The following is an 18,589-nucleotide window of genomic DNA, read 5'->3' on the forward strand; positions in this document are numbered from 1 at the left end:
AGTTAAAATTTCTTTACTGATTAAAAATTCCTTTGTTACTCACTATCCAATCCTTTGCCCAAAACTACATTACATATCCTCTAAAAAATGTGCTTCCAACTTCTTGTATTACTTATTGAATGAGATAATTTATTACAAATTTCCGAGAACATAGGTTTATTTATACTGATTCAAAATTTGCTTGTTAATCACCATCCAATCCTTTGTCCTTCTACCACAGGGTATTAAAGTTTAATTCACAATTTTTTATTAATTGAGAAAAAATTTTATTTTGCTTTATATAAAAGTTTGAATTGCAGTTTTTCATTAGTTTACAAGAATTTAAATTTTGCACTAGTAAATTTATTTTGCTTCATTTAAATATTTGTTTTTTTTTTAATGATATGGACATGTGAATGGGCGAGTAAAAATATGTATAGACTAGTGAAATCTTTAAATACGAGGAAACTTTAGTTTGAATTTGGAATTCCGAAACTACTTTTTTTAAGTTAAAGAGGGACTAAAATTTTCAGATAAGAAAATAAATATACCTTAAGTTATCAGGAAAAGGCAAACCATGAGTGATGACTGTACTTTCAAGAGCAACTATAGGAGCTGATTGTGACAAACCATCTCGAACCTCAGAAGAAAACTTAACAAACTCTAAATGACAATTAAGAAAATTATTTTCATTTGTCATAGGTAAAAATGAAAGAAAGACGGAAGCATAATAAAAAAACATAGGTAAACATGCAGAAAGAATAATAAAATAATTTAAACAATAAACTTAATTGACACAAAAAATTTATTAATTAAAGCTGTGGCTAAAATAATTTATTTAATATTCGTCTTATATCTGTACATAAAAAGGTTTTTACCATATACATTTTTTAATATTTTAAGGGTGAAAAATGTTTAATTGTTCATAAATTTGATAGAAGACTTCCGTATCAGTGCCTGCTCCAAAAAAAAGCACCAAATTTTGGAGCCAAACAAGCAGTGGCATATGAAAAACTAATAAAAACCATCACAATATGGGACCAACTTGAATTGTATAAACTGTAGACATTCCTCTTCAGTATTTAGGACAACATTGTATTAAAGCCTGGGAATTGCATGAAGTTCCTGTAAGGTGTTTGCTGAATTTTGTTTCAGCTATAGGGCTTTCTAGCTAATTATGATTTAGGGTTTAGATACAATAGACTTCTGGTCAAGGGCGTCGGCAGCGGGGTGCAAGAGGGTGCACTTGCGCCCCCCTGGCTTTTTCTTTAAACAATTAAAGAGATACAGAAAAACAATTTTGTTATAAAAAATTTTTATTCAAAAACAAATAATTAAGTAATTATGGAAGCATAACAATTAAAAAATTATTTCATCAAACAAGAATTGTAATCTTCATGTTTGATATCCAAATCTGTTCATAACTTTTTCAATGAATTCTGAGTCATCTTTGATTCTTTTCTTATACACACTGAACATGCACAAACTTGGCAGATATCTAAACTATATTTTTAAATTTTATTTAATAAAATAGAAATAATATTATATTTTTGATTAGTTATTTAGCTTAACAAAGATATATAACAAAAACTGACTTCTCACAACTGTAAAACTTCATCAAAACAATAAATCAAAGTCAATAGCTATGCCAGCGCCCTCAATACAGTTTCTCGTGGTAAAATTTGCAAGTACAAAAATTTCGTACTTTTTTTAAATATCTTGTTAACTGTGAAGAAATGTATGTTGAAAAAAATTAACAGATGAAAGTACAAAACAAAATGTAATAACAGAATAATTTTTTAAAAAAAAATTTTTTTTGGGTGGTGGGTTAGTTTGTTAGAGGGTTGCACCCCCTTTTATATTATTCTGCCGGCGCCCTTGCCTCTGGTACATGTGCCCTGCTTTTGGAGCTGCCCAACCTATAAGTATACCTTTACTTACTTACCTCCCTAGTATACCTTTATACAATCTTTATTTTTTAATTTTTATAAATAATTGGGAGTTGTAGTTCAAGTGAACAGGTATCCTTATAAAAATATCACAAATTCACTTTTGGTACAGATCATCAAGGTTACACAGATTCCAAGAATATAAATTTCACACATCAGAATAAACAGATGATGATAAATTTAATATTAATTTACCTATTATTTATAGTTAAAAAACAAATTTATCAATTTTAAAAATTAAATGTTGACAAATTTAATACTATTAATTTACCTATTATTTATAGTTAAAAAACAAAACTATCAATTTTAAAAGTTAAAAAAATATTACCTTTTGTCCATACATGTAACTTCTTTTTGTTACACTGTGAAAATCTAGAGAGATTATTCCAAAGCTTCAGCTGATTATACATATTCGTTGCAGACCTGTGAAATTAATCATACAATTAATACATCAAAGAAGTGTTTTTTGAACATTTGTAGATTAAAACAGTTGCAGAAGTTGAAAATTTATTTACACATATTTATATTTGTGTTCTTCTAAACTTTTCTTTGAGAAAATATATAAATGCAGGGTTGCCACAGAAAAAAAATGGATGAAATAGTTGCTTTTAGTAGCCTAAAGCATGAAAATAGTCGCCAAAAGCTATGAAAATAGTTGCCTAAATAAGAACAAAAATTNACAAAAATTCATCAAAAATTATGACTAAAATGTTATTAAATGACTTAATTGTCATATACCATGATCCATTTAGTCAAGTTGGTGGCAAATATGATAAATTTCATATAAGCGTTAATGTTCTAGCACAATTTTACCTTTAATCAATAATTTATCGCTGAAATATATATATACACATATATATTGTGAAAAGTGATTACTCAAATTTGAAATTCACGCATCGCAATATCTTATTAAAAAATTTTCTCTTTTTTTTTTTAAATCATGCGGTATTTCGAAGCAATAACCATTGAAAAGGTGACCAAGAAGCCCAATAGACTTACAAAGGAATCTGCAGATTGAACAAATTAAAAAGTGAAGACTCAAATTTGCAATTCAAAATTTTTTAAGAAAAAAAAGTTCCGTGTGTTCAAAAGTTATCGTGGGTAGCAGATTTTAAACCCAATTTATGCTAAAAAAAAATCATCGCTAGGAGTACGAAAAAGTCTCCCAATAATCTCCTCTTCCTGAAAATAGTTGCTTTTTTAGCCTTTTCAGGCAAAAAAAGTTGCCATAGTTGCCTCATGCCGAAAATAGTTGCATTTTAGTCGCCTGTGGCAACCCTGTAAATGAAATAGAACATTTACAAAAATTTAGTATTTAAGAGACAGAATTCTTTCCTGATCTAAAAAAGGGCAAAGTGCTTCCTCACAGAAAAGGAACTTTTCAATTTTGAAAGGACACTCACTTACCATCGTTAAATTTATCAATGTGTGCAATATTTTATTATAACTGAATTCGATCCTAAATTACCCCCTTTAACCATTTGATATGCATATTTCACAAAGTAATTCTGACTCATTTTCAAAGTAACAAAAAAATTTGAAGACTTTTTTGAAGATTTGTGTGAATGGAACCTAACATGTCTCCTGAAAATCGTGAAGTAGTGACTACACTTCGAAAGTAGTTTGTATTCACTACATTTATAAAAAATAGTTGTAGTTAACTACATTTGCAGTAGGTAGTTGCAGATGAAATTACTATACTAAAATTACTATAATAATAATTACTATTTTGCAAGAAATATTTGTAAAAATTGGTTAAGAGAAAAATAAATTTCTAACTAACTTTGATAAACTCTTAGCTAACTTACCAGAAAAAACTTTTTTGCCACTCTTTAAAAATTATTTTTTATTTAAATAAACTAAAAACACTTTTAGCTATATAAAGTATTTACTTGTTACAGTATAAATTGCATAATCAGAGCCCACGCTAAGCATTCGTGCCAAATGCAATATTGTAATTTGGCTAATAAAATTGTGTTCTGACAAAGGTATTGGCGAATTATTTTTTTTTCACTGGAAAGAAAAATATATATTTAACTCAATCCTGAAAATGAATTTTTCTAAACAAATCAGTACTATTTTCTATTCGATTACAGTAATTTTCGGAACATGCAGAGCACAACCAATTAGAGTTGTGTCCAAATAACATAAACATGAAACAAAATAATTTGCTATGATAAAAAAAATTAACGACAAAAAATTTGTAAGATTTGCATTTGATAGATTAGAGAATTTCAAAATGAAATAGAAAAAAAAACGTGTTAAATTTGCTTTATTATAAGTTACTTCAACTCCAAAAGTATTAAAAAATAAATAAAAACCTATTCTTAGCATTATTTTTAAAAGTCGTTAAAAATACACTATGATAAAAATACCTAGTTTGAAAATTGATAAAGAATCAAATCATATATTATCAACTTTTCCCAATACAAGATAAGTGAAACTAATTTTTATAAAAATACAGTAAGAAATTTATTTACTACTTGTTATAAATAAAGAAAACTTAAAATCAGTACTTTAATTAAATATTCACTATTAAAATATTCTTAACACAAGAACAGACCGAAACAACCGCGCAGTTTGTTTATTTTTCTTTACGATAAGATATTGTTGCCAAATTTTTGTAATTAACTTTTGATCTAAAACAATTAAAAATAAATATAGCAGAGAAGCATAGGATTTCCTTAAAAAACATTAAATTATATACTTTTTTCTGTAAAATAAATTAATTCAGACATTTTTGCCTATTTAAAGAAATGTTTTTCTTCGGACTCAAGAAATCAACTCCACTCATCTCAGAACTTTCTTCCGGAATTTTGGCAACAATTCCCAATTTTACTAAAATTTCGGTGTACACGTTTCTCGTCCATTTGGATGTTAGATTATTATTAATATTTGTGTTTAATAACTAATTGGTAAGTATTTGAAATTTTATTTTGTTATTCTAATTTTATAAAGTGGAACCATTGTGTACTTAATTAAAAAACGTTCCAGAAAATGGTAACAAACGTAAGCTATGTTCATAAACCGATAAGGCTTAATGTGTGAGCATTGGTATTCAAAGTTTTTTTTTATGAAAATAAATGCGCTATTATTGATTAAATTAATTTTCTATGTGTATTAATCATTCCTTAAAAGTAATGTGAAATTAGCAGCTCAATAGTAATAAGATCTCAACATCGACGTTTCGCAGAGAAATGAGTTAATCCAAAATTTTAACACTGGTGTATATTTTTATGTTATATGCATAAAATCTATTGGTGTGCATAAAATTTAGGGTAAACATTCAAAAATTCGGTATGAACGCTTTTAGTTGTGATAGATTCTCGAAATTGAAATTAATAAACAAACATGTGTTTTTTTAATATTAATTAACTAGAGGTGGCTTTTTGTGGAAATTCTACAAAATTATAAACTAGTAATTTCTCTGCTACTGACAAGTATCTATCGGTTTGTTTCAGTATTTTTCCCCCCTCATGTTTGGTCATTGCCTGAAGATGTATCTTTGTCAATATTATTTGTTTTTTTATGTATATATATATACATAATATATATTTCTTGAGTTACTGAGAATAGCAAAGCTAGTAGGTTATACTACCAGACAATGAACTAAGCTAAATAATTTGTTTTTGAGAAGTCTATTTTTATCTGAAATTAACAATATGTACCTAGTACCCATATCTGTCAAATATTTTCATCCCTTGAAATTGATATGTTTTAATATTCTTATAAGTTGACTGGCTATTGTGTATTCCTCTTCCCCTGATTATATAGCACAATTAGTCATTAGAATATACAAAATGTCAGCCCGTGTCCTGATTTTAAATCGTTAAAATATTTTCTGTTTGAAGGCTACATTGTATACGCAATATAACTACTTTGTCTTAGTTGTTTATTCAGTCAACCAGCTTGAAATCAATGTGTACCTAAAGTGAAAGTTATTGGTGTCCAATATTAGCCATATTGTGATGTTCACCAGTTCAAATTTTGCAGATAATTTTTCTTATTTATTGTAATATTTTGGGGGACATTTCCTTAATGTGATCTATCGCACCAACTACAATCGCCAAGTTGCCAAATAGATTTACTTGCAATTTTTTGGGGAAAAAAATCTTTGTTTTTTTTAGGAGCATTTTTTTAAGTGCTTTTTTTAGAACGTTTTCAGCATTAAAGCTTTATTTTAAGAATTAAAAGGTTATTTTTTTCCCTGTTTTAGTTTGTTTAAAGAATAGAAAGGTTTTAATGCGAAATAATTGATGTTTTTATTCAATAAATTTTTTCACAGGGGGTGGTCTGTGACTTCTTTAAAAATTTTAAAAGGGGTCCATTATACCAAAAAGGTTAAGAAACACTGCTCTAAAAGAATAGCATTTATTTGACTGGCTTTCCGCAGTTTATTTTGTCCTATAAGTGACAAATGATTGCTCAGTAATTTGTCTGCGGAAGAAACTGTTTTGGAACTTCTTTCTTGTTTTTTAAATTTTTCAGTCTTAGAATTTAAATCATTGATTTTTGTGTTTATTTGTATTCTTAGTTTATTTAGTATTCTTATTTGTATTCTTAGTTTATTAGTTATCTAGTATTTTTGTGTTTATTGTTGTATTCTTGGATTTTTGTGTTTATAATATCTAGATAATTCTATTAGTTCAGATTAATTTGTATCTGACTGATATTTTTTTTTTAATTAGGTTAAATGCAGTATTTATTATCCTTTTAAGTTCTTATAAATATGACATTAATCTTACTATTGCTTAAAATTAATTTTCATTACAGTATATAATACAAAGCAGTTTGAAATTACTAGAAAGATTTTAATTTGAGTATTCATAGAACTAATTGAAATTTTTTATTTATTAATTTTTTTTATAATTTTTGCCTTTGTGTTACATGATAGTTTTTGAATTATTGTGTGTCAAAAAAGGCAGAGAGTAATGGATATTATGCCTATATTAATGTAATTAAATAATTTTGTTACTTTGTGTAATATCCAACATGTCTTTAATATTTAAAATTATTTGTCTTTTTGTTGCATAATAGATAGGCTTATTTCCTAGTTTTTTTCTGTAATTTTTGCTATATCATTTTCTGTTTATACTTAAATACTGGGATTCTTAAAAGAGTTTCAATTTTTACATTTGCTTAGATCATCTGATTTTATTTTGTTTTTTTAAATCATTGATATATATCAATTATTTTTCAATATAAATTATAAATATTGTATAGTTATAGTCATGTCATTATGTCTGATTTTAATTTTATTGAATTTTTTATGTAGTTATAATTTCCTTTCATTGTTTATAAAATTTCTTTTTAATAAGCATATTGCAATTACCTATTAAGTTTAATGCATTTAGAAGCCAGTGCTGTTAAAACTTAATATATAGTTTGCCATAATTTATATTATAGAGACATCTGCCTATAGTAATTTTAAATAACTGTCTAAATTAAATTATTCTTTACTCAATGCCTTATTAAAATTAGGTGATTCTCTTTACATATTCAGGATGTTTAGTTTGAGCAAAGATCTATTATCAGATTTATTTTTTTAACATGATTTTTGCCAACCTTGATATCTTCCATTATAGTTTTGAAATCCTTAAAGTTATGTGTATTGAGTAAATTTCTGAATGTTACAGAAAATTATTTCACTTCTGAATAGCTAATTTTTTGCCTTTGTGTTACATGATGTTCTTGTGAATATTTGTGTGTCAAAAAAGGCAGAAATGAATGTATGGCATGCATAATATTTACAATACTTGTGTTCTGTAAATTGCTGTGAATTCCAACATTAGCTTTTTCATATAGAGTTTCTTACTCAGCTGATAGTTTGTTTTTTGTTTATTTATTGGTAAAAGTAAAGATAATCATGGAGGGAAAAGAAAAAGAAATGTCTTAAGTGAGCAAAGATGTTAAAGCTGCAGTAGAAAACTGCATAAATTAAAACTTATTTACATGAATCTCCCAAGTGTTCAACTCCACAGTTTCATTATAATTTCTCGCTTATTCCATTATTTGTTTGTAGCACAGAAATTTGGAGAATTTTTCATTGCCTCTATCTTGTTTCGTCTTAGTATTTTTAGGTTAATAGCATTTTGTTTTACTGAAGTCTTTACTGAGAAATTTTGATATTTTTTAACTTAAAAATGATTGCTGGAATGTAAGGATGTATTGCCTTTGTGTTACCTGATATTCTAGTGGATGTTTGTGTGTCAAAAAAGGCAAAGATGAATGGATATTACTATAACTTGCTTTGCATGTGTTTTGCAAATTGCTGTAATTTCAGACAATAAAAGTATTCTATGACATAAACTTTTCTCGGACCTTGTTTTAAACTAAAGAAATGATTGTTGGCTTGTAAGGATGTATTGCCTTTGTGTTACCTGATATTCTAGTGGATGTTTGTGTGTCAAAAAAGGCATAGATAAATAGATATTGCCATAATTTGCTTTGCTTGTGTTTTGCAAATTGCTGCGATTTCAAACAGTAAGTTAAATATGTAAACTTTCATCAAACTTTATTTCTTTTATCAACTGCCTACTTATGCCAGAAATCGATTAGGTAATCTTCATGTGTGGACATTTTTAAAACTCATAAGTACAATTAATGGATTTAAGATGTCTTGCCTGGTATTCTTGTGTATATTTGTGTTAAAGCACGGATAAATGGAAATTACATATTTGTTAAGCTTGTGCTGTTTATTCCGATAATAAGTGTTCCATGGCTTAGTTATTATCAAAGTCCTTGTTATTTAAAAATTCTAAATGTATGCTTGTGTTCCATAATTTGTGCTTTTTTTTATATTAATTTTCGATCTATCTTCTTTTGCAGGTAGATCTATAAAATAGAAAATGGATAAGGTCGTGGAGCAGAACGAGAGGGCCTTTCAAAAACAGCCCACAGTCTTTTTGAACAAGAAAGTCGGTCTGGGCAAACTGAAATTGAAAAAGCTGAGATACACCAAAAATGTGGGTCTAGGCTTCAAGACTCCCCGAGAAGCACAGGAAGGTAACTACATTGACAAGAAATGCCCATTCACAGGCAACGTGAGCATCCGTGGACGTATCCTACGAGGAACTGTCATCAAGATGAAAATGAACAGGACCATCGTCATCCGAAGAGATTACCTTCACTACATTAGAAAATACAACAGATTCGAGAAACGACACAAAAATATGTCTGTTCACTTGTCACCCTGTTTCAGGGATGTTGTCATTGGAGATGTTGTCACTGTCGGTGAAAATCGACCTTTAAGTAAAACTGTTAGATTTAATGTATTAAAAGTGACAAAAGGTGCTGCCACAAAAAAATCCTTCGCTAAGTTTTAAAGACTTAGTGTATAAAATAAAGTTTTAAAAAAGCATTCACAGAGTTCATATTAGTTTCTTCCTTGCCACTGTTTGTTTTTTTTATTATTATTACACAGGTCTCTTAAGTTTTCCTGCTATTCCTAGTTTTTGTATGTTCTGAACATTTAATTTAAAAAGCAAATTTTTAATTGTGGTTTAGGTGTGTCAAAATGTTTGGACTTTTGATTTGGTATATTTTTATTTGTAATGCTAATAGATAGCACAAAATTCGTTCAAAGTAGGGGTGCACAACCTATGGCCTGAGGGCCACAACGTTTCTTTTAATTTGGTTTTTGTTTAAACATTATAAATTTTCTTTTATTAAATATTTAATTCAAATTTTTATTACTTAATAAACTGTAGTTTTTAGCACTTTCAGTCCATAAGCTTCATTTTGGTTAGTAGTTTATATCCCCTTTCCGCAAATATTTATGTTACATGTTTTAAAAAATTTATCAGTTTTTTTTTTAGTTTTAATTAATTTCAAATAATTAAAAGTATTTAGTTTTCTGAAAATGTGTTAAGTTTACTGATAAAAATAATTGGTGCTTAGAACACAAATTTTTAGATAAAAATTATCATGTTTGCCGCTAACATGGCTAAATATGAGGGGCCCCTTTGTTAATCTATGTGCAGTGCAAGTGGCCCTTCCCTCAAAAAAGTTGTGCGTCCTTAGTTGAAGTTTTGTAAAATTCAGTCATTCTAGGAAAAAACTTTTAGCAATTTTATATTAAATTTTAATGGTGACAAATTCAGTCTTGCACTTATTTTAAGTATCTGAAATACAAATCTTGTTAGGTGAAAGGTATTAGTCTCTTTCATGTCATTTCAACGATGATAGATTCCGTTTTATAATACAGTAATCATGATTTGTAGCTATTGTTGACTTATTATAACTATATACAAAACTGACATTTTATTATTTGATTAATGAAATCTTAAACTTTGTTACAAATTTTAATATTAGTGTGGATGTTATAGTAATGCAATGTTATAAATTTCCATGAATCGATTTGAAACTATTTAAAATTGTGAAAACTTGCTATTCTAAACAAAGCAATTCTGAAATCAAAAATATTATCTTTTGAGGTGCTACTTAATATCCACTTTTTCAGAACGAGTCCCCCCCCCCTCTCTTTACAATATCGATTTTCGTCACAAAAAGTTTGGTGAAATACTCTTATGTAGATTAAACACTATAAAATGTAAATTAAAATATATATATGCAATAATTTTCAAACAAACGTTTGAACTTCGCAAAATAAAAAACATTGTAAATTAATAAAATAATTTATTTTTTACTTTATAAAAGTAGCAAATCATTAATTACTAATTTTTATTAATAAATTAACATATAAATCGAGCTAATTAGCTTAGTAATTTATTTAAAATGCATGCATATATTAATAAAGGTATGTTTTTAAGTGTCTGTAATTATGATATGATAGTGCAAGTAATTGCAAACTTTCAAAGACAAGTGCAACAAGGTGGGTATTTTTCCTTTCCCATATAAATCTATGTATTGACAGCAACGACAAACTAAATAAAAAGAGTTTAAAATAACAAAAGTTTAAGAAATCCATTGTATAGTTTGGGGGGGGGATAAAGAAGGGTATGGAGTATATTACATCAGGGCATTAATTTACTTCAGGGGCAGCAGGGTGCTGTGCCCCGTTTACCCTGCCTAGAATGAGCTCTGTAAATAGAATTATCTTTTTTAGTAATAAAGTTTAGGGTTGTCAGGATAGTCAAAAACCAGGAAAGATATATATGCATAATATGTACACTTTTTTTTTTAAATTTCCCAAGAAATTCCTATTGTACCTTTAGAGTTATTTTTAACTCGATAAGCTTTAGAGGTTTGGGAGACCTATAATAAGTTATGAAAAATAAGTGTTTTAACACCCTAGGCCAGAAATAAGCTTGGAACTTTGTACCAATTACTCAAATTGTTTTTAGTAACAGCATAACATTTCGCAAACCTAGCGTAAATATTAATGAAGATATGAATGTTTTTATTCTAAAAATAAAAGCTAATTCTTTGTTTTACGGCTTTAAAAATATTCAATGGAATTAAACAAAGTTTTTGTTGCAATTTAAAATTAATTACAAAACTATTGGTTTAAAATTTTAAAAAAAAACTGCGCAGTATATGAGTATTTGAAGTAGTTCTTTTTTGCTGCGCATGCACTAAAAATAAATCGAAAATTTTTTTTGGTTCTGAAAATTCAAATCTCATAAAAAAAATCTGTTTTTTTTTTTTTCTCTTTGAAACAGTCTACATACACCATACTACTTTTAAAAATACCAAACATTCAATTATATATGTATATATAAAATTGTCTCCAAAAATAAAAAATGTATAATATTTTTCATTTCAAAACTATTTTATTTACATCAAAACTTTCTGGCACGATTTAAATAATGGAGCGCTGAACAATTCCTAATAGCTTAATATCAATACATAGAAAATTTTAACGTTGCACTAAAAGCATAAGTTAGTCAATATTCTTTCATAATAGCAATCATATTTGATTTTTAATCTTAAAGTAATTATCTTAAAGAAAGGAAAACAAATAGTAATTTACTAAATGATTTAAAAGTTCCTTGATAAAATTACTGTGGTATGTTTGTTGCTGGATTGGTTGAAACTAAAAGGAGTGCATTCATCGTCTTAAAAATATGGATGTGTAAAATTTTTACTTAAACTATGAAATTTTCATTATTGAAGTCAAAAGATGTTGAGTTGTAAATTTTTATTTTTCTGTTCTTTGATTCCAAATCGATTATTTTAAAATCCTTGCTTACTAGAGTAGAATAAAGTGGTCATCAGAACGTTCGTTCAGATTGATGCATCTGATTTTAAAAGAATCAATTATAGAATTTTAAAATGGTGAATTGAGGGCTACTAAATTATAAATATTAATTTAATATTAGTATGAGGACATCAACTAATTGATGGTGATTTTTTTTTGCCCTAAGTTAAAAACTAGACTATAGATGCCGATCCAGGCCTGTGTCTGACATAAAACCAAATTTCAAGACTAATATTGACAAAACGATAGCATGAAACATGGTGCGTAGCGTTTTTAATGGTGTTTATTTTCGTTTTTAGAAGCCCTTAAAGATGCTTATTTTCATTGGGTGTTTTTAAAAAGTGCTTAAATTTCCCTTTTCTAAATGAGATTTTTTTTTTTCTTTCTGTTGATTTTTCCCGCGTAGTACGCCAAATTGTGCTTTTCACATTGTTCTATTCAACATTTTCACAATCCATTCAACCCCAATCCTTTTCAGCATACAGTCGGTCCATAGCGTATGAAAGCGCCAATGTTTTACATGTTTGGTGAAATACTTTGCAAGTTCATTTGCGTCTACTGAGCTGGGTCTACTCGTGTGCAACTCTGCTGCATTTTGCAAAATATTCTAAATTTCAGACTTCATTTTCCACCCTCTGATATCGAACATATAAGTTTTTGAAAATTATTTTGGTAATGTATATAGTGCTTAAGAATATCCTTAAAAGGTGCTTATTTTTTATTGAAATATTTGGCTACTTACCCTGTGAAAAGAACGTTCAAAATAATTAATAACCTTTCATTAATTAATATGCCCTCAATCACTTTTGAAATTTATTCATCAAGGTTCGGTCAAAAGAAGGTTGATCATTTAGTGTTCCATAGCCGGAAAAAAAATTGGGAACCCCTGATATTGACAACGTATGCATTTCTTCATTAAAAAAAAAAAAAAAACTATGTAAAAATGTAGTAGATGATTCCGCTTTCTTAAATTCATTAAAAGAAAACTAGAAGATCTGTTACATTTAACTAATTATTTTCATAATATTGTGCCAGGATAAATAAAAGCATGATTTTTCTTCTTTTCTCTAGTTTCGACTCTAGCAGGGCTCTCTAGTTGCATAGGTTGTTAGATGTTTTTTAAAGTGACTTAAAAATTTGAGAGAATAAGTATGTATTTAGTTGGGAAATGGTCATGAGAAAAGTAACATTGATAAGTCAACTTCATAATTGCATCAGAGTATTTACTGAAAAACGTTTATTCTGGATAAAGGATGCGTTTTCTCCTTGAAACTTTCCAGACTGCTCAAAAAAATATGTCAAGTGCATTTTGTTTAAATTATTTTTATACAGAGAAAATATCTGAATTTGTTCAGATGAAAGTGTAAAAGGGGAAAAAATGTAGCATTAACATATTTGTTCCTCGTCCGTTATTCGACAAAACAAATTCATTGCAAATGGCAACATTATCCGATCTCGTCAAAATCCAAATATCCAATTGTGCAGATCAAAATAAATTCGTCCAATTAATTTGATTTGTGTAAACGAAAATAAGTAAAAATTTGCATAAATACTTTTGTACGATACAGAAATATCCCCTTTAACACTGACCGTCTATTATTTTATTTTTTTTATCAATCTTATTTTTTAGGCATTAAAAGTTGTTTTTTTCTTCCTAACCAATTATTATCATATAAAACCTTATACTATTGAATATGACTGTAAAAATATATCAATATACATGCAATAAAATAAAAAAAAGAGGCTAAAATAAACAAATCGGAAAACTAGTCAATTCTTTAGAAACGTCTATTAACAGTTACTACAGTTTGATAAATGTTTTAAGATAGAAAAACTAAATTTCCTTCTTATACAATTATAACTTTAAAAAAAGACATTCCAGCATTTATTTTTCTTATCACCAACTGTTTTAATTAATAATTCGAATTTAAAATTATGATACTTCTATGAAACAATAAAATAATTAAATTTATTAAAGCATTACGATATAAAAAAAATTTTTTAAATCAAATATATATATGGAATTTTTAATAGAATTATTACTGAAATTAGAACTTATATATTTTTTTTTAATGTCACAGAAAGCAGAGATGATGTGTGATTCGAGAAATCATTACATTTATGTATCAAAATTCCTGTACTTGGCATCTCTTATTTGTAAATATTTTTTTGGTAGAATAATAAATGCGATTAGAGATAAAGTAAACTTATACATAGTTATTCATTTAAATTATGCTGATATAATTTATTTAGAGTTTCATGTTTTGAAAATATCAATGATTTCAATTTATAAAGACGTTAATTTTTTGAAATGCGTCATTAATGATTATACTCAAGAAATTTTCAGGATTTTTGAGTTGGGCTCACAATCACCTCTGTACATAGATTAAAATTCAATTGCATGTTATATTAAATCTGTTATATTATCGGCTCCCTCTTTCAACTTGGAGCACCTCCCATCGAAATTCTCCATGGCCATCGGGCTCCAGAGCTTGCAAATTTTGTAATCAATACTTTTAGAGGACTCTAATCTTTGCACTAGCATAGACACGACAACAACAACATTAAATCTATTATTTTCAATGTAAATATAAATAATTTATTCAAAGAGTAACTGCAACAAAAAAATGATAATTTGCATTCATTTGGTCATGTTTGCTGAAGTTTTTGATATTCTTGTAAAAGTGCTGCCAAAAAGGTTTAATTTTTTTTAAAAAAAATTAAAAAATCTGTGCACCTTAAGATTGCATTGACCTTGTAAATTTTTTTTTCTTCCTGGAACTATTGGAGCTGTTCGTAAAGTAATTCTGATTTTTTTTTTCTCAATACCGGACTTCATTATATATTTTCACAGCTTCAAACTTAAGCCACATAATTTTTGTATATTTTAACAGCTGATATAGCAAAGGCTTGTTTGTGAAAAAAGTTCAATTGATTCTACGCAGTAGTGTTTGGTGGGTGCCCTTTCAAGTATGAAAGCAGAATTTTCGGCATATTTTACTTTTTCACTATCAAAAAGGTAAAAATGGTGTTGAAGCAAAAAAAATAATGATCCGCTGTGTGTATCGCCACTGCCAAAAAGCTGTTTTGATTAAGATGCACGAAGATGCTCCACTCCAATTGAAGCTTCATTGATGCAAACTGGCGAACTCGTGAAATCGCTGAGAAAATAAATGATCGAATTTAATCGATCATTTGAAAAACCCGGGATTTAATAAATATTTTTAGGGGGTAAAACCTTCACTTCAAATAATGAGGTCAAAAATCATCTGGCGAAGAACAAAAATTTTCAGCGCTTGGAATCATGCTACTGCCAGAAAGGTAAATATTCATTCCCTCTAAGAAAGTCCCTTTTCATTTTCATTAAAAAAAAATTACTTTTCGAGCAGCCCGATATGCCAGAGCTTGCAAATTTTGTAATCAATACTTTTGGAGGACTCTAATCTTTGCACTAGCATAGACACGACAACAACAACATTAAATCTATTATTTTCAATGTAAATATAAATAATTTATTCAAAGAGTAACTGCAACAAAAAAATGATTATTTGCATTCATTTGGTCATGTTTGCTGAAGTTTTTGATATTCTTGTAGAAGTGCTGCCAAAAAGGTTTAATTTTTTTTTAAAAAAATTAAAAAATCTGCGCACCTTAAGATTGCATTGACCTTGTAAATTTTTTTTTCCTGTGAATGTAGGAAAGGATAAATAAATTTAGAAGAAACAAACTATTTTCTGCATTCATTGTTAATGTTTGATTAATACATAGACAAATTTTTAAATAAAAATTAAAATCATGCTAGTTTATGTCGCAAAAATCTGCAAAATATTACTCTGTAAATATTAGGGAATGTGGTTTTATCTGGAGATCTGTCTTAGAAAAGTTAAGTTACTGTGTTAAAAATTAAACAAAAATGCAAATTCAAAAAGGGCAAGCAAATTCAAAAATTTCTCAAACGAATAGCATTTATTAGTTTTATAACAACGAGATGTCTGGACAATAAATATTTTTATTCATCAATTCTTTGTTTGGTTGCTTTCAATCTGTTCGAGATACGTTTCAGCACTTGGCCTCACCGCAGCACTTGCAATCACCACAATTGCACTTCTGGCTCCTCTGGCAGCAACGGCAGTTGTCGCATTTGCAGTTAGAAGTACATTTGGAAGCTGCAGAACAGCAACGGCATTTCTCGCAGGTGCAGTTTGGTCCACAAGGTCCACCAGGCATTTTCACTTTTAATCTGCAGAAGAACAATTATTTATTTTCTACGAATAATTTAACTATTAGAAATAAAGTTTAAAAGAAAGAATCTTTTTTTTTTTTCCTTTCAGTTAAACAGAAAATGTTACACAATTTTTTTATGTCGTGATATTGAATTCCTTAAATCGATCTATGATTCATGACCTCTTAGAATTTATAAAATATAGAGAAATCTTTTGACAAAACTTCATAGAATATCTAGCATATCTTCATTGAATAAACTTGGGCGTATTTCACCACCAATAGATCAAGCAAAAAACTGCTTGCTGTCAAAAATATTTTGTATTTCCGAATTTAGAATAGATATATTAATTTTCAGCAAAAGAAAAAAAAAATTTTTGGGTCGGAAATTCGAAAAAAATCCGACAGAAAAGGTGTTAATCTACTTCCTATATGCGCACATCAATAATTATAAATTCAGGGTCAAAATGTTGATGATAAATTCATTTTCCCCCTTTAAATTCATTAAATATGGTTTTGTATTCGTTTTGTTTTCTTTTTTTTAGTTTTTTTTCTTTATTTAATTATTTTATTAATATTAATAATATTTTTCCTTTTAAGAGTGCTTGTGAATTGATATTTTTCATTGCAAATGAGTCTAAATTTTGCTTTAAATCCTGTTATAAGTTTAAAAAGAATATTGTTGACGTTGAACAGATTTTTTATAAGAATTTGCTTCAGAACAGGAAGAGGCAACCTTTTAGTTTTAGGAATAACAAAACCGTTTGATAATGCAATATAGTTCTGATGTTCTTCTGTAACTAAAAATTAATTCTTTTTTATGTTTGCTGTTTTGTTTTTTTCATCTTCCTTTATTTATTTTTAAATTTCATTTTATTTATAAATTCCATTTTATTTATAAATTACATTTAATCATTACCTTATTCAATTTACGAATACAAGTTTCGATTGATATTTCATTTTAAAAAAAGTTGATATAAAACATGTTTTCGAAAATTTTTAAAAGCATAATTTTTATTGTAAGGTCATTTTTGATGTTAACAGGGTGGAGCGGACAAACAATTTTTAATCTAACTTTATGGAAAATAAATAAATTAATAAAAAATAACAAATAATAATGAGAATAGACATTTACTTATAAATAAATTTAATTGATTTCAAAGTGCAGAAGTGCAAAGGCGAAAATGCTTATTGTAATTTTCAGCAATGAGACCGTTCTTTACCGTTTTACAACTCCCAGAACGATGGGATCTCCAAACACCTCAGTTTGTTGAACATCGCCAAAATTCAGTCTGTCATGGTCTGGGAGGATTTTGTGCTAACGGCAAAACATCTCTGGTTTTTTATATTTTTGTGGATGAGGGCGTTAGAATAAATCAAAAACGTTCTGTTGACCAAAAAGCAATGTAAACTGGAACGAAACCAGCTCACAAGGCCAATAAGATACAAGAGTGGTGCAAGGCAACATCTGATGAATGGCCACCTTACTCGCCAGATCTCAATCCTATGGATTACACTGTATGGTCCATTTTGAAGTCTAAGATCTGCACTATACCACACAAAAGTTTGGACTCTCTAACGGCGGGAATGGTATAGATTAAGGATTGGAAGCTCAATGCTGATTATTCAAATAAAAAATTGGGTCAACGATTATAAAAATAATAAATAGGTTTTTTTTCCCGCCTCAGCATCGCTGCTGATACTTTGAAACCAATTAAGTTAAGTTGTAACTCTTATTTTGCTTTAATGTAGTTTTCTTTTCAAAAACTTACCCATTTATTTTTAAAAATTCATCACATTGTTATTCAATTAAAAGGCTTGGAATAATATAATGATAAACCACATTTTCGAATGGATCGTGAGAGCATCTTTAGCGTACTATATTTATGTATTCTGCTGCTATCTAATAGAAATTCCAGATGCTTGTTAAAAAAAAATGTGTAAAAGCAATTCTAAGCAACAAATTGAAGATAAATATGGATTAGCAAAATACAGTCCCAAACTATTAAACTATACTAGGAAGCTTCGCCCCCTACTCGCTGGCGCTCGCCAACCCCGGGAACTGCATTCGCAGTTCATTTCGGATTGCTTAGCAATCCAATGCTCGCTCAATGGATACGTTCTTAACGTCTAGCTTTTGTATACTTTTTTGAATACTGAAGTTCCGAAAACTTTTCACTGTAGAAAATTCTAAACCTGTACATTTCAATATTAATTTGAAATTGCAAACAGTTCACATATTTTTCTTAATCACACTATTCTAAATTTCAGTTGTTGA

General features: G+C 28.2%; 2 protein-coding genes and 1 long non-coding RNA gene across 7 annotated transcripts in view; 1 reads left to right on the plus strand and 2 right to left on the minus strand.

Annotated features, from left to right (window-relative positions):
• LOC107440814 (uncharacterized) overlaps positions 1-4,532 on the minus strand; it is a 651,143-nt gene extending 646,611 nt beyond the window's left edge. For 2 of the 5 annotated variants that reach the window (XM_071180814.1, XM_016053861.4), the window contains exons 1-3: positions 4,304-4,532; positions 2,257-2,351; positions 531-642 (exon numbers count right to left, since the gene is read on the minus strand). In XM_071180814.1, coding sequence (XP_071036915.1) covers positions 531-642; positions 2,257-2,338 — 194 coding nt within the window. In that variant the 5' untranslated portion in view covers positions 2,339-2,351; positions 4,304-4,532. The remainder of the gene's footprint in view (positions 1-530; positions 643-2,256; positions 2,352-4,303) is intronic. The other 3 variants (XM_016053866.4, XM_016053863.4, XM_016053865.4) reach the window with 3 other exon arrangements.
• A 180-nt stretch (positions 4,533-4,712) lies between these two features.
• Positions 4,713-9,288, plus strand: LOC107440820 (ribosomal protein S11). The gene is made up of 2 exons (XM_016053873.3): positions 4,713-4,843; positions 8,757-9,288. Exon 2 carries the CDS (start codon positions 8,777-8,779, stop codon positions 9,251-9,253), a length of 477 nt encoding a protein of 158 aa, XP_015909359.1. The 5' UTR covers positions 4,713-4,843; positions 8,757-8,776; the 3' UTR covers positions 9,254-9,288.
• Positions 9,289-16,037: 6,749 nt separating this feature from the next.
• The window catches only part of LOC107446523 (uncharacterized), a 7,058-nt gene continuing 4,506 nt past the window's right edge, over positions 16,038-18,589 (minus strand). Inside the window, exon 2 of the long non-coding RNA XR_001584399.3 lies at positions 16,038-16,330. This is a non-coding gene — a long non-coding RNA (uncharacterized lncRNA). The remainder of the gene's footprint in view (positions 16,331-18,589) is intronic.

This window comes from Parasteatoda tepidariorum, chromosome 5, assembly GCF_043381705.1.
Source record: "Parasteatoda tepidariorum isolate YZ-2023 chromosome 5, CAS_Ptep_4.0, whole genome shotgun sequence".
NCBI classification, from domain to species: domain Eukaryota; kingdom Metazoa; phylum Arthropoda; class Arachnida; order Araneae; family Theridiidae; genus Parasteatoda; species Parasteatoda tepidariorum.

Bases quoted from the DNA above. Each gene is read 5' to 3' on its own strand.
- LOC107440820 (XM_016053873.3), top strand. From the start codon at position 8,777: ATGGATAAGGTCGTGGAGCAGAACGAGAGGGCCTTTCAAAAACAGCCC.